Source organism: Leishmania infantum, chromosome 11, assembly GCF_000002875.2.
Source record: "Leishmania infantum JPCM5 genome chromosome 11".
Classification (NCBI taxonomy): Eukaryota; Euglenozoa; class Kinetoplastea; order Trypanosomatida; family Trypanosomatidae; genus Leishmania; species Leishmania infantum.
This window is the reverse complement of record NC_009395.2, coordinates 258,788-272,778: the sequence shown is the minus strand read 5'-3', so window position 1 is coordinate 272,778 and position 13,991 is coordinate 258,788. Positions and strand designations below refer to the sequence as shown.

General features: G+C 57.6%; 3 protein-coding genes across 3 annotated transcripts; all 3 read right to left on the bottom strand.

Annotated features, from left to right (window-relative positions):
• Positions 1-599: 599 nt before the first annotated feature.
• Positions 600-2,357, bottom strand: LINJ_11_0690 (hypothetical protein, conserved in leishmania; the record flags this gene model as incomplete). The annotated part of the gene is made up of 1 exon (XM_001463832.1): positions 600-2,357. The coding sequence occupies one exon, from the start codon at positions 2,355-2,357 to the stop codon at positions 600-602; it is 1,758 nt and encodes a 585-aa protein (XP_001463869.1).
• A 5,349-nt stretch (positions 2,358-7,706) lies between these two features.
• LINJ_11_0680 (hypothetical protein, conserved in leishmania) lies at positions 7,707-9,575 on the bottom strand (the record flags this gene model as incomplete). Its single annotated transcript, XM_001463831.1, has 1 exon — positions 7,707-9,575. One exon carries the CDS (start codon positions 9,573-9,575, stop codon positions 7,707-7,709), a length of 1,869 nt encoding a protein of 622 aa, XP_001463868.1.
• A 1,950-nt stretch (positions 9,576-11,525) lies between these two features.
• LINJ_11_0670 (hypothetical protein, conserved in leishmania) lies at positions 11,526-13,625 on the bottom strand (the record flags this gene model as incomplete). The annotated part of the gene is made up of 1 exon (XM_001463830.1): positions 11,526-13,625. One exon carries the CDS (start codon positions 13,623-13,625, stop codon positions 11,526-11,528), a length of 2,100 nt encoding a protein of 699 aa, XP_001463867.1.
• Positions 13,626-13,991: the final 366 nt, after the last annotated feature.

The following is a 13,991-nucleotide window of genomic DNA, read 5'->3' as shown; positions in this document are numbered from 1 at the left end:
GCGGTTCAATCATCTAGGCCAGCACTCTAAACAAGGCGGATGATGCTCGTCTACAGTGTTCTTTTCGCTTGTGGGTCCTAGTGTGTTGTGCGGCCCCAGTCGAACGCACATGCACAACACGGCAACTACTTCAGCCGTGAAGTCGCGCGTGTGACTGGTTGGGCAGATGCAGCGTGGTAACGGCGCCACAACAAGAGGCAGCAGCAACCGCAGTAGCAGCAAAAAAAAAAAGATGCCACAGACCGGCACAAGCGCCTAGTTATGAGCGGCTGTGGGTGGCAGCGATGACAAGTAATGCCGCAGTGACGGCGACAAAAAGAGGTGGTTCGCATCAACGAGAGAGTGAAAGAGGCGGAGGGGAGGAAGGGAAGGAGAGGGGGCTTCCCTTGCGACAGTAGATGAAAGACCAGCGCTACAACGCACTACAGCTGCGCTTTTCCTCCTTCACCACACAACACCGCGCGCGGCATCGTCTCACGACCACCCGAAGCACAACAGAAGTCGCTAACCTTCAAACCAAATGCGTGATCAGAGACCGAAGAGGCGCGACGACAAAATCACCTCGACTCTATCACACATATATACATTCAGACGACTCTTCACGGCATCCTTCCGCTCCGCCGTACACCTCTTCGCTCCCGTTCGCCTGTCTGTTCGCTTACTGCCCTTTCGATGTGCTCTTCTGCTCTGCTGCCCGAGCCATGTGCGTAGACTCTTTCACCTCGGGCCACCTCCTTTTCCGGGTAGATCGGCTCCGAGCTGCCCGCGGCGGCGACCCCCTCCCGCAGGCGGCGGCGCTCGGCCAGCACCCTGCGTGAGAAGCGGGAGTAGCTGATGTGCAGGTACACATCCGAGAGAAGCGCCGTCAGGTTCATGCCAATCATGACGAGCAGCGGCATCATCACGCACTCGCGGCCAACGCACACCTTCTGGCCCTGCCTGTCGGCCCGAGACGCAATCCACTCGCCGTACAGCAGGCGGTTCAGCAGGATGGCCGCGATCCACAGCGCGTTGAAGCCAAAGTTGTAGTGCTTCGCGGGGTCCTTGGCGTACATGGTGCGCAGGACGAGAATGGTGATGCTGGCGCAGAAGCCGTTACCAAGAGACGCCAGCGCAAACGCGGCCAGCAGCGAGCGGCCCGGCAGTAACAGGAACAGCGTCATCGAGAGGATGATCAGCGTCGTCGGCACAAAGAAGGCGACGGTGATAGGCATGCGGTCCTCGGCCTTGCGCTTCTGCGTATAGTGCTCGAACACGGACATGGCCAGGCGGCCCAGCGCGCTGCCAGCGCCGTTCAGCACCGTCAGCAGCGCAGACACCGTCGTGTCCAGCTTCGGCGTCTCCGTCAGCGCAGAGAAGATGGGCGACGCGTTGAAGATGATCACGAACTCGGCGCCAACGCCGCAGAACATCGTCCAGAGGATGCACCACAGGCTCACCGTGCAGCAGCTCTGCAGGAAGGTTGTCTGGTACTGCGGGGCAATGTAGTCAATGTCCGTCAGCACCTCACCGCTCTCCGCCAACTCATCATCCCTCGGCCCTTTCGTCGTCAAACGATCCAGCCACGGGCACGGCACCAGCATCAGCAGAAAGCAGCTCGTGATGACCACGGCCACGATCGCGAAGGCAAGCAGGCCGTGCTGCGTCTTCGCGACCTTCGTGAACGCCGCCAGCGCGCTCGTCGTCGGCAGATACACCACAAGCACAAGCACCACCGCAATGCTCAGGTAGAAGCGCCACATCGGCGGCTCCTGCGTCAGGTACGCCGCGACACGTGCACCGCGCACCGCCTTCTGCTCATCGCTCAGGCGGCTCTGCTGGTAGCCCGTCAGGTGGTACGACGGCAGCCGCATCACCGCAATGCAGCACAGCCCGGTCACAAGCACCATCCCCACCAGAAAGTAGAAGTAGTTTGCCGGCGTGTTCAGGAAGAAGCCCGTGCGCATCGACCCGATGATCGCAGAGCCCAGGCCCATCAGCGTCTTCAGCAGCGCCACGACCCACCCGCGACGCGTCGGGAAGATGCTCAGCATCGTCACCACCGTTGCAAGGTCGAACAGCTGACTGCCAAGGCTCAGCAGCGCGTTGAACACGCAGAACCGCACCACAGAGCCGGCAATCACGCCCTGGAACGTGAGGCCCATCAGCAGCAGCCCCAGCGACGCGAGCACGCACGCAAGGATGTACACCGGCAGCGGGCCAAGGTAGTCGTATATCGTGCCGTACGGCAACAGAAAGTAGGCGAACACCATGTCCACCGTGTTGATCGTGGACATCTGGCGCGAGTCGAAGTTGTACTTGTCGCGAAGGCTGCCGCTGAACAGGTTGAAGGCGTACGATGTCGAGGCGCAGATCATGGCGAAGGAAGCAGCGGTGAAGCAGACGAAGTGCTTCGCCTCGTTCAGGCGCTGGACGTGGCGGGTATCTTGCTGATGCGCCGCTTCTTTGCCTCTGATTCGAGGCTATCATCGCAGGAGCGAGTCCCATCCTGGGAAAGCCCTCGCGCATCCGCGGCCGCCGATGCCTCCGCCCGCTCCCTCTGGGGGAGAGGGGCGGGTTCTAATTCTGTTCGGTCATACGTTGCATAGTATGCTTGATGAGTGCGCACGATCAGGTGTGTGTGTGTGTGTAGTTGTGGTGTAGGGTATACAGGAGGCGGCCCTGCGGCTGGAGTCGGCGTGCTTGTGTGCACTTGCTGCAGAGGCTGCATTCTTTCTGTTTTGGCTTGTCTGTTCCTCCGGGATAGGTGTCTCTGCGACGACGCTACAGCACGGCAGAAGCGAGGAAGAGAGAAGCAGGCAGCGGAAAAGATGCGGATGGCGTACCCTCTTCGACGTTTTCGTCGGGGGTGGTGCTACGCTCCCTTGAAAGCGATTGACTGTGAGAGCGTATGCATGCCTGCGTTTGCAGAGAGACCGACGGCGAAATGGAGAAGTGCCGACCGAGATCGAGAGATGAGGACGAAGTCGAGTGGAGTCGCATGCTCGCGAGGAAGCGATGCGACCCTTTTATCACGGCATCCGCTGTAGGGAGACGTGGAGGGTGTCGTTTACATCAAGGGGTGCGAAAAGCAGCTGCGCCCTTTCCAACGTGCCAGATGGAGAAGCGATAACGGGGAAGGAGCCTGCGCCCGTCTTGCCGGAGGACAGAAGGGATGTCGACGGGGCAAGCATAGAGCTTGCGGCACCGGCTCTGAAGTAAAGGCGGGAAGGGGGCGTGCGGGACAGGCGCGCGCGCGAGGGAGAGTAAAGGAGGCAAGGCAGCACGCTCCTGGTGACCACCTCCATGTTTTCCTTGGTTGTTGGTTCTTTTTTTGGCTGATCGGCGGCTTCTTTGTGCTTCTTTCTGCAGCTAGTGGAATACTGAGGGTGGGAAGAAGGGCAGATGCGCAGAACACAGAGAGAGAATGATTATGATCGCTTTTCGGATGAAATCGGATATGGAGTGACCATCGTGAAAAAATAAAACGAAACAGACAAATAAAGAAACGCATATCTCGCTCCCTCGTTCGTTGCTGAGCACACGCTCACGCGCACAAGTACCGCATACGTGGAGACACAAGCACACATGCCTTCATGGCCACCCACGTACATATATATATATATGCGCATGCGCGTATGCGTACAGGGGCGGTTGTGGGTGTGCCGTTTTATCAGGCATCGACACAAGAACAGAGGACGGGAAACCGAAAAAAAAAAGAACACACGTGAAACAAGCAAAGATGCACGCGGAAAACGCCCTCTTTCTTATTCGTGTGTGTGTGTGTGTGTGTGTGTGTGTGTGTCGTTTCGAAAAAAAAAGCCGAAGATAACGAGACGGAGAAAGCACCAGAACAGAGCACGCATGCACATGTATATATATATATAAATATGCATGCTCGCTAAAGCACGACAAAATATGCAGAAAGAGCTGCTCAGGGTCCGAGCATGCATGAGGTGATGGGGGCAGAAAAAGGGAGAAAAGAGGGAGAGATGGCCAGGTGGCCGGCACGAGAGGAAACAACAACGTCCAAAGGCGGCGTTGGAAGAGGAGCGGGGCGAAGATCGACAGAGAGAAGGAAGCGAAAATCATAAATATATATATATATATATATATGCTGGAGGCAACGACGAATCACACGCGCGAGCGCAGCGAGAGACAGACAGACAGACAGGCAAGGCCAGAAGCAGCAAGACGCACACGGAAGAACAAAGGGCAGACGGTGAAACGCACTGCGAGGAAGAGTCACAGTGCGTTCGCGCGCTAAACGAATGGGAAGCGAGGTTAAGCCATGATGCATGGAGAGAGAAGGAAAGCAGATGCAGGGGGAGGGACAAAAGAAAAAGACACCCTGTTGCGAGCGGTTTCGATTGCCTGTTCCTTCGCCGGATACGTCCTTGCAGCTGCCTCATTAACGTCACCACAGCCACACAGATCTCGCGGGCGAATCAAAGAAAAGCGCTGGTATGCCCTCTCTGCTCCCTCACTCTTCTGGATGGATCACCGCTGTCGAGGTTTGAGCGAGGAGGCAGTAAGGCTGCTGCCTTCCTCTGTGTCGGCGTCCAGCTCCTCGTATTTTTTTTTTCGAGGGGTGCGTGTGCGTGATGCACGTGAGGTATGCCTTCTTGTCTATACGCCCACATGGGGCTTGGTCGCCGCTCTTGCACCACGCGTCTTGAGGCTCTGTCTGTGTGCATATTCGTCTGTGCATGTCGGGTCCTCTCCTTCTTTGCTGCCACTATTGTTCTTCTTTGATTTTCTCAAAACAGAGTTCGCGTCCTCAGTGTGCATGACATGTCCGGTACCTTTCCCTGCAAGACAACAGGAAGGAGGGGGGGGGGCAAGGCCCCATATGCGAGTGTGGCGTCTGAAGGAACAACAACAAAAAAAAAAACATTTTAAAACGAGGAAACTCAAAGACGGACGAAAAGGCTTGCAATCAAACACGTCACAGGCTCAGCGGGGCACGCGCACACAGAGGATGTACACTGCAGCACAGAGACGTGAAAAGGAACAACGAAAAAAAAAACGAGCACGCCCCCTTATGCGAGGAGAGGACATGGTCAGGTGCACAGACCAAAGACAAGAACAAAAACAAAGAATCCCTTGCTTCTTGCAGAGATCGGGTTGTTGAAGCTCTCCGTGTCTTGTCCCTAATACGGGCCGTACATGTATAAATTCACAAACGACAAATTCACGCAGCAGCACCTGCTACACCCTCTCTCCATGCCCCACACTTTCGCGATTTGATTTTTTTTTCGCTATGTTCCGTACATGTGCGCGTCCGCCTGAGCATCGCCGCCCCTCCTGTCCGACCTCTGCCTCCGCATAACTCGCGCTTTTCTTCTTTTCTTGTGTGTCTCACTCGCCCTCGCGCTCTTCCTCTCGCTTTTTTTGATTGACGGAGCACAAGAGAGAGTGTGCGCGCAGGAAGTCGTGAAAGACCGCAACGAGAAAAGGGAAAGAAAGATTCCTGCATACGCATGCGCCATAGGGAAAACACATCAACGTTATCACAGAACAGGATGAGCGCATTTTGAAACCAGGATCGTATTGGGGACATCGCTTCTCGTTTTTTTTTAAGGAAAGGTGGTCTCTCTCTCTCGTTGCACTCAAGCTTCGTTCCTTTTTTGTTTGTTTCGTTGTTGTTAGGAGGGAGGGAAGGAGGGGGGTTTGATAATGTTAATTATGACAGCAGTGCTATATAAAGGCACCGTTCCTTCTCTGTTACCCCACCTCCGCTTTCTCTCTTGAAGCACCGCCAAAGTCCGTTCGGAGACGAAACGCCCTGGTTGCGTGTGGAGCGCGGCGGAGGAACGCGAAAAAGAAAGCTGCGATGGAGATGCCAAAGAAGGAAAGGACGGTTAGTGAAGCGAAGAATGGAAAACGGAAGAGGGCGTGTGTTTGTGTGTACCAGCGGGGAAGGGATGGATGGATGGAAGCACGGCTCGCAAAAAAAAAAACGACAACAACACAACAAGGGAAGCAAGAGGAGAAGGAGAGGGGAGAAGTCGACGCAGGGAAAGAATATTAAAATGAAGTAAAATCGAAACATCAAGAACCAAAAAGAAAATGAAATCCAAACAAACATAAAAAAAAAGAAAGACGAAAAAATGGGCAACACAACAGAAGCGCTTTCCCCTTCTCTCGGCGGTGGTGATGGTCGTGATGGTGATGCATACGTGCGCGTCATTCTCGTTGCTCAACGCTACATGCATATACATACACATATATGTATTTATGTATATGTAAACGCGTGAAAACTTACGCGTACGCCGAACGCTCCCGCATATAATGTGGGAGAGAGCCAGCGCACACATACAACACACACACACACCACACGCACACTAGAAAAAAGAGAGAGGGGGTTGGAGAAAGAAAGGGAGAGAGAAAAAGAGAAGGAAAAACGATGTAGATTATCCAAGTAAGGGCAAACATGGCAAATCGAGCCGAAGCGACGTGCTTAAATTCTTCTTGTTTGGTTAGTTGGCTCAAACAACGGCACACTATATATATATATATATATGAACACTTAACGAAGGAAATGCTTTTCATTTCGTTCCTCTGTATGCGCGGGTGTTACACTTCGTCGTGCGTGTGCGTGCAGGTACGTGGCCGGTTTGCCGAGGAAACAAGTGTTTCTCTTGCTCACGCCACGCCCACCAGGAAAGAGAGACCCACCCACACACCCACACACACACACTTACATGCACACGCATACAACGATGAAGTACCCCATCACAGTCGAGGAGCATAAAGCTGAGCGGAAGCGGAGAAGAAAGCGAACAAAAAAAAAAAACATAGGAAGACACGCCCATACGAAGAAACACACAAAACCAAAGAGGCGAAGAGAGACGCGCACAGGGCTGGACCACACAACAGGCAAGGAAGGAGAGAGCCAGGAGTGGGGCTAAACTACCAGCCGATGAAAAAGGCTCGGAGGCCCAGGCAGGTTCGCCGCTCGCCTTGCCGCCCTTCTTGTGTATTCACGGCTTCTGCACGTGCTTGTATTGCGTCACTGCCCTCTTTCTCACGCGCTCTCACTCACTCCTTTTTTTTTTGGGGAGTCCTCATTTTATCGCTTGCTCACACTCACTTCCTCCGCGTGATACGCGACAGTTTTGCGCCGTGTCTGTTCTGCTTAGATGTGCGCGCTCCTCGCCGCCTCTTCGTCCGCCCGCCCCGCACCTTTCGCCCCCTTCCGCACGCGCTCGAGACGTGTTCCAGCAGCACTTTACCGCCCTCAGGGGGTCGAGGTGACCACCGCGCACTTGTAAAGAGTTTGCATCGACGAATCCATGTATGTGGGTGTGGTGTAGAAAGTATCGCACGCGCACGCTCAATCAGGCCTTTCGGCACAACAATACTTCACACATCAACACGCACAGACAGAGAGACGGAGGCAAGCACCCATAAACGCGTACACGCGGAGACGACGGCAGCGGCGGTTGAAGCCCTACGAGGCCGCGGCGCGCTCAAGACACTTTCAACCGACGAACACAGGCGAAACGAAAAGGAGGGCCAGGGAGCGGGCGAGCGGGAAGGGCTTCGACGCAGCACGAAAATAAAAAAGAATGGAAAGTAGAAAAAAGCAGCGAGGTGGCGATCGATGGATGAAGAAAACACTTCGCGAAGTATTGGAGGCTAACACTACTTCGTGCGCAACATGGGGCTGCATATGCCACCATGATCGCAGTCGCCTTTATCCGCGGAACCACCTCTTCTCTCTAGCCACGAGGCTTTCGCTGCTGCTGCGCGTAAAGGGAATCGCCTACGCTGCTGCCCGAGCCATGTGCGTAGACTCTTTCACCTCGGGCCACCTCCTTTTCCGGGTAGATCGGCTCCGAGCTGCCCGCGGCGGCGACCCCCTCCCGCAGGCGGCGGCGCTCGGCCAGCACCCTGCGTGAGAAGCGGGAGTAGCTGATGTGCAGGTACACATCCGAGAGAAGCGCCGTCAGGTTCATGCCAATCATGACGAGCAGCGGCATCATCACGCACTCGCGGCCAACGCACACCTTCTGGCCCTGCCTGTCGGCCCGAGACGCAATCCACTCGCCGTACAGCAGGCGGTTCAGCAGGATGGCCGCGATCCACAGCGCGTTGAAGCCAAAGTTGTAGTGCTTCGCGGGGTCCTTGGCGTACATGGTGCGCAGGACGAGAATGGTGATGCTGGCGCAGAAGCCGTTACCAAGAGACGCCAGCGCAAACGCGGCCAGCAGCGAGCGGCCCGGCAGTAACAGGAACAGCGTCATCGAGAGGATGATCAGCGTCGTCGGCACAAAGAAGGCGACGGTGATAGGCATGCGGTCCTCGGCCTTGCGCTTCTGCGTATAGTGCTCGAACACGGACATGGCCAGGCGGCCCAGCGCGCTGCCAGCGCCGTTCAGCACCGTCAGCAGCGCAGACACCGTCGTGTCCAGCTTCGGCGTCTCCGTCAGCGCAGAGAAGATGGGCGACGCGTTGAAGATGATCACGAACTCGGCGCCAACGCCGCAGAACATCGTCCAGAGGATGCACCACAGGCTCACCGTGCAGCAGCTCTGCAGGAAGGTTGTCTGGTACTGCGGGGCAATGTAGTCAATGTCCGTCAGCACCTCACCGCTCTCCGCCAACTCATCATCCCTCGGCCCCTTCGTCGTCAAACGATCCAGCCACGGGCACGGCACCAGCATCAGCAGAAAGCAGCTCGTGATGACCACGGCCACGATCGCGAAGGCAAGCAGGCCGTGCTGCGTCTTCGCGACCTTCGTGAACGCCGCCAGCGCGCTCGTCGTCGGCAGATACACCACAAGCACAAGCACCACCGCAATGCTCAGGTAGAAGCGCCACATCGGCGGCTCCTGCGTCAGGTACGCCGCGACACGTGCACCGCGCACCGCCTTCTGCTCATCGCTCAGGCGGCTCTGCTGGTAGCCCGTCAGGTGGTACGACGGCAGCCGCATCACCGCAATGCAGCACAGCCCGGTCACAAGCACCATCCCCACCAGAAAGTAGAAGTAGTTTGCCGGCGTGTTCAGGAAGAAGCCCGTGCGCATCGACCCGATGATCGCAGAGCCCAGGCCCATCAGCGTCTTCAGCAGCGCCACGACCCACCCGCGACGCGTCGGGAAGATGCTCAGCATCGTCACCACCGTTGCAAGGTCGAACAGCTGACTGCCAAGGCTCAGCAGCGCGTTGAACACGCAGAACCGCACCACAGAGCCGGCAATCACGCCCTGGAACGTGAGGCCCATCAGCAGCAGCCCCAGCGACGCGAGCACGCACGCAAGGATGTACACCGGCAGCGGGCCAAGGTAGTCGTATATCGTGCCGTACGGCAACAGAAAGTAGGCGAACACCATGCCCACCGTGTTGATCGTGGACATCTGGCGCGAGTCGAAGTTGTACTTGTCGCGAAGGCTGCCGCTGAACAGGTTGAAGGCGTACGATGTCGAGGCGCAGATCATGGCGAAGGAGGCGAGCGTCAGTAAGCCGTAGCGTCGCGCCTCGCTAATCGGACGCTGGTTGGCCACGTCTAGCTTCAGCACATTATACTCTGTGCTCGAGTCGTCCCGGACGGCGCGTTCGAGGTTACTGGGCTCGTCTCTGAGGGGCATAGCTGGCTTTGGGGGAGCTTCGTGTGGTTTGGGTATGCGTGCGTGGCAATCTTGTGAACTCAGTCGTGGATGCCGCCGCGGCTGCTCCGTAGGGAGGCGGGGTCCGCAGCAAGAGTGACGGCACAGTTCCTTCACACCACAAGAGTCGACGAAACAAAAGCGCGAGGGAAAAAACGCGAGGAAGACGTAAAGTCAAGATTAACTCACGCACGAGTGTATCCGTCGCGAAGTAGGTGTGCGCACCACCGTCCGTAAGCGTGGGGAAAATGCCAACAGAGAGACAGAGCTGGTGCGAGCAAAGAACAGCAGCAGAAGACACGCACTCCCACGGATGGAGAACGGGCGAAAGGGGTGCGGGCGGTGGATGAAGTGGGGTGAGCGCTGATAACTTGATGCGGAGGAAAGAAGAGAGAAGGGCGATGCAGGAAGAGACGGAGGGAGGGAGAGACGGAAGTAAAGGAGCAATAAAGAAAAACAAGATGAGGTAGGAGGTACAGTGCTTCGACACTGTGTTAGCCACTGGGTGTTTGCCAGGTTGCTTTGTGGGTCGAGCGTGACCGTGACAGGGCCACCGGGGGTGTGGTTAGAGGGAGGAGACGGATGATGGGGAAGAGATAGTGATGGCGTCGGTACCCCCGTTGTTGTTCGTTGGTGTTGTTCCAGCGACCGCGTGTGTGTGGGCGTAGAGAGCCGGTGAACGGAGAAGTGCAGAACGCCAAAAGACAAATACAGGCAGAGGGAACGACGTGTGAGAGAGCACAGAAGTCGGGCATAGACAGGGAAGCAATTTCGGCCCCCCACCTCCCTCTCGCCCATCCCCTCTCGCAACCCTCGGAGTCTTTCGAGGAGCTGGACACGCGAACCGAAGGAGCGTACAAGAAGCACTTCTACTTCGCGAGCAGTTCTCTCTCCGCTGAAGCGGCAGAGCCCCCCGCTCTTGCAGTGCCAGCAGACGTGGGAAGATGGAGGAGGGAGGGGGTCTGGACACGGATGCGACACGCGATATGGCTCACAAGACCGCGGTGCAGCACCAACAAACAGCACTTTGCTCTCACATGAGCCGTTGTCACGCTTCCCGCCACCCATTCCCGGCAGCACGCCCTCGCCTTCACCGGAAGCAGCACTCTGCAGCGTAATCGGCTGCTCTGGTAGAGCCTACTTCTCTTGAGCACCTCCGCCCTGGAGCGTCTTGCCCAAGTGCGCAAAAAGCGCAAGCGCTTAAAAAGAACTTTGTTCGTATTATTGGCTAACGTGTCCGTTTCGCCGCCGCAGGGCGCGCGAGCTCGAAGCCCCCCGCCACCGCCACTCCGGCACTGCGCGGCCGGTCATGGGCCCCACCCCATCGCGTCGTGCGAAGCAGCCCTAGACACGCGTTACAGCAATATGCCGACTCAGTCATCCAAGCACGGCTTCCGCCTCGAACACGGGCCACCCCCCGCCGCCCCACGGGGCGCCTCGCAGCAGCTACCGTCGTACCGGTCGCCACGTGCGGCATCCCTTGCGGTGGCTCAGGCTCCCCACCCACCAGTAGGCAGTGCGAGGGCCGGGGGTCGGATACGCTCGAGTCGCGCGGACACGCTGCCCATCATGTGGATGGGTCAGACGTGTGCACTGCAGCAGGTCGCTCCGGCGCCACGCCATCCAGGACCTGGCCGCCGGCATCAGCAGCAATAAATATCTGTGACCTCCTCGCACCGTAGGCACCTGGCCCTGCCAGTACTAGAGGTAGGTGGGTATTGGCAGGGGTAGAGGGGAGGGGCTGTTGTGCTCTCCCTCAGAGAGGGGGTGTGCTGGGCGCTGTGATGCCATGCCTTGAGAGGTGTGCCCTCCTCCCTGGCATCCGGGGGTGCGTAAGGAGAGCAGCTCAGAACAACGAAATAGCTCTCCCTCTCGCTAATACGCTCTCGCCACCATCATGGAGTGGGAGCGCGCGCATGGCCACCGCAACGCTCATCCCTTGCCGGCCCGAGCCTCCCCGACTGTGGGTTGGCAGAAAGGCAAAGGTCGACCGGAGCCTTCCAGGCGACAGGTTTGCGGTGCGTACTTCCTTGTAGGATGCTTCTCGTGTATTCTTTCGCCTGACGCCTGGCAGAGCTGCTTCATCTCCCAATCCACAGCCTTGTCGGTGTCCGAGCCGTCCGTGGCGCCGCTGCCAGCGATAACCCTCATCTTTTGAACTAGCTCGTCCCGCTCACGCAGACGCGCGCGCTCCGCCAACGCCCTCTGGCAGTACGAGCGGTAGCGAAGATTCAGCACCACGTCCGTGATGAGCGCGCTGAACCCAACCCCGAGCATCACCAACAGCGGCATCAGCACGCACTTCTTGCCGTAGCACATCCTATCCGCGCGTGCCTGCTTCTCAGCCTGCGCTGTGTACCACTCGCCGTACAGAAACCGGTTGAGCACGACGGCGCTGATCATAGGTGCACTTAAGCAGAAGTTGTAGTGCTTCGCGGGGTCCTTCGCGAAGATCGTGCGCGTCACCAGAATCGCGACACCGTTGTAGAAGCCGCTGCCGATGGCAGCTATTATGTGCGGCAGCGGGAGCGCTGCAGCAGGCAGCACGAGGAACAGCACAATGCTAGTGATGACACAGCTGCTGGAAAAAAAAACTCCCATGGTTATCGGCACGCGGTCCTCAGCCTTGCGCTTCTGCGACCAGACCTCGAAGAACGACATCAGCAGCCGGCCCACAGCGCTGCCCACGCCATTCAGTACCGTCAGCATGGTCCGCAGCGAGTCGCTGACCGGCGCACTCTGCAACGCAACAAAGATAAATGAAGAATTGAAATTTATCACGAACGTCACGCCGGTCGTGGCGAACGACGTCCACCACAGAGCCCACAACTCCAGCGTTGTCAGGTTACGGATGAAGCTGCCCTGGTACTGCGGTGCAACGTAGTCCAACTCCATCTCTAACGACCCCTTCGCAGCTGCGGCCGTCGGCTCCGATGCCATCGCATGGCCAGGCGTGCACTCGGCGGCCTTCAAACCTTGAACTCCCTCACTCGAATCCTTCTCATTGGAGTCTTCGATGCTGCTCGTCACAGTGGCTTCAGCCCGGCGCCCCTCCTGCAACGCTTCACTCCTCTCACCTACCGCTTGCAGTTGCCTTGAGCGCACCGGATGTAAAACCGGGATGTAGCTGCTGTTCAGAAACGGTAAAGGGGCCATCACAAAGGTATACAAGAGCACCAGGATTGTAGACACGATCGCAAACGCAAGCTTCGGGGCTTTACCCAGCTTCAGGTAGCTCACCAGCGCACTCTGCGTCGTCACGAAGACAATGAGCGCAACCAGGATGAGCAGACCCAACGCGAAGCGGCGCAGCGGTGCCTCCTGACGCAGGTACTGCGCCTTCGTCACCAGGCGGCGCTCCTTTACCTCATCAGACAACTTCCGCTCCGCGTACTGCGTCAGGTGGTAGGGGGGCAGCCGCATGAACACAATGCACAGGACGCCAACAACGATGCCCAGAGAAAACAGGAAGAAGAAGTGCTTCTCGGCGTCGGAGTCGAAGTAGCCGGCGTACAGGCACGCAACAATCGCAGAGCCGAGGCCGGTGAACGTCTTTAGCAGCGCCGTCACGGGGCCACGGTTTGTCGGAAAGTGAGACAGGACGGTGATGCAGCACACAAGATCAAACATGGCGCAGCCGCAAGCCATCATGGCGTTGAACACGGAGAGGCGCACCACGCTGCCCTCGATCTTGCCCATAAAGCACAGCGCAAGCAGCAGAGTGCCGAGCGGGAAGTACACAGTGCCGATGACGCTGATTGGTATGGGCCCCAGAAAGTCGTACAGGAAGGCGTAAGGGAGCACGCCAAACTGCACCACGAGGCCCACCGTCACAATCGTGCTCAGGTCACGCTGCGAGAGGTCGTACCGCTGCTGCATCGTGCCGGAGATGAGATTCCACGCATAGCTGAAGGAGCACACAATGCAGCCGAAGGAGCCGAGCACCAGGATCGCAAACCGCTTGTGCTCGCTGACAGGCTTCTGCGGCCCCGTCGCAAGACGGTAAATCACAACCTCCTCGTTGGTCTGCATGTCAGCGGAGCACCTGAATGTCTGCATGCGCGTGCGCGCGTGATACGGAGGACACCCACGGAGCTATTCCCGCTATGCAGCACTCGTAAACGGCGGAGGTGGGTGGGGGCCCTCGAATGCGCTGCTGTGACGCGCGCTCGGAGAGGGAGAGAAGGGTCAAGGCCACCAGGGAAGGCGAGCGAGGGCATGCGCTGGTGAGAACTAGGCAGCCATGCCCGACACACACAGTGGCACAGGCAGCGAAGGCGGAAGCAAAATGAATAAAGGCGAGACGAAGAGGGTTTTGTGGGTCGATGATGGGCTGTCGAAGCGCAAGAATTGAGCCGGCAAGGAGGCCGGCTTGTGAGTCGTGATGCTGCAGTTGTT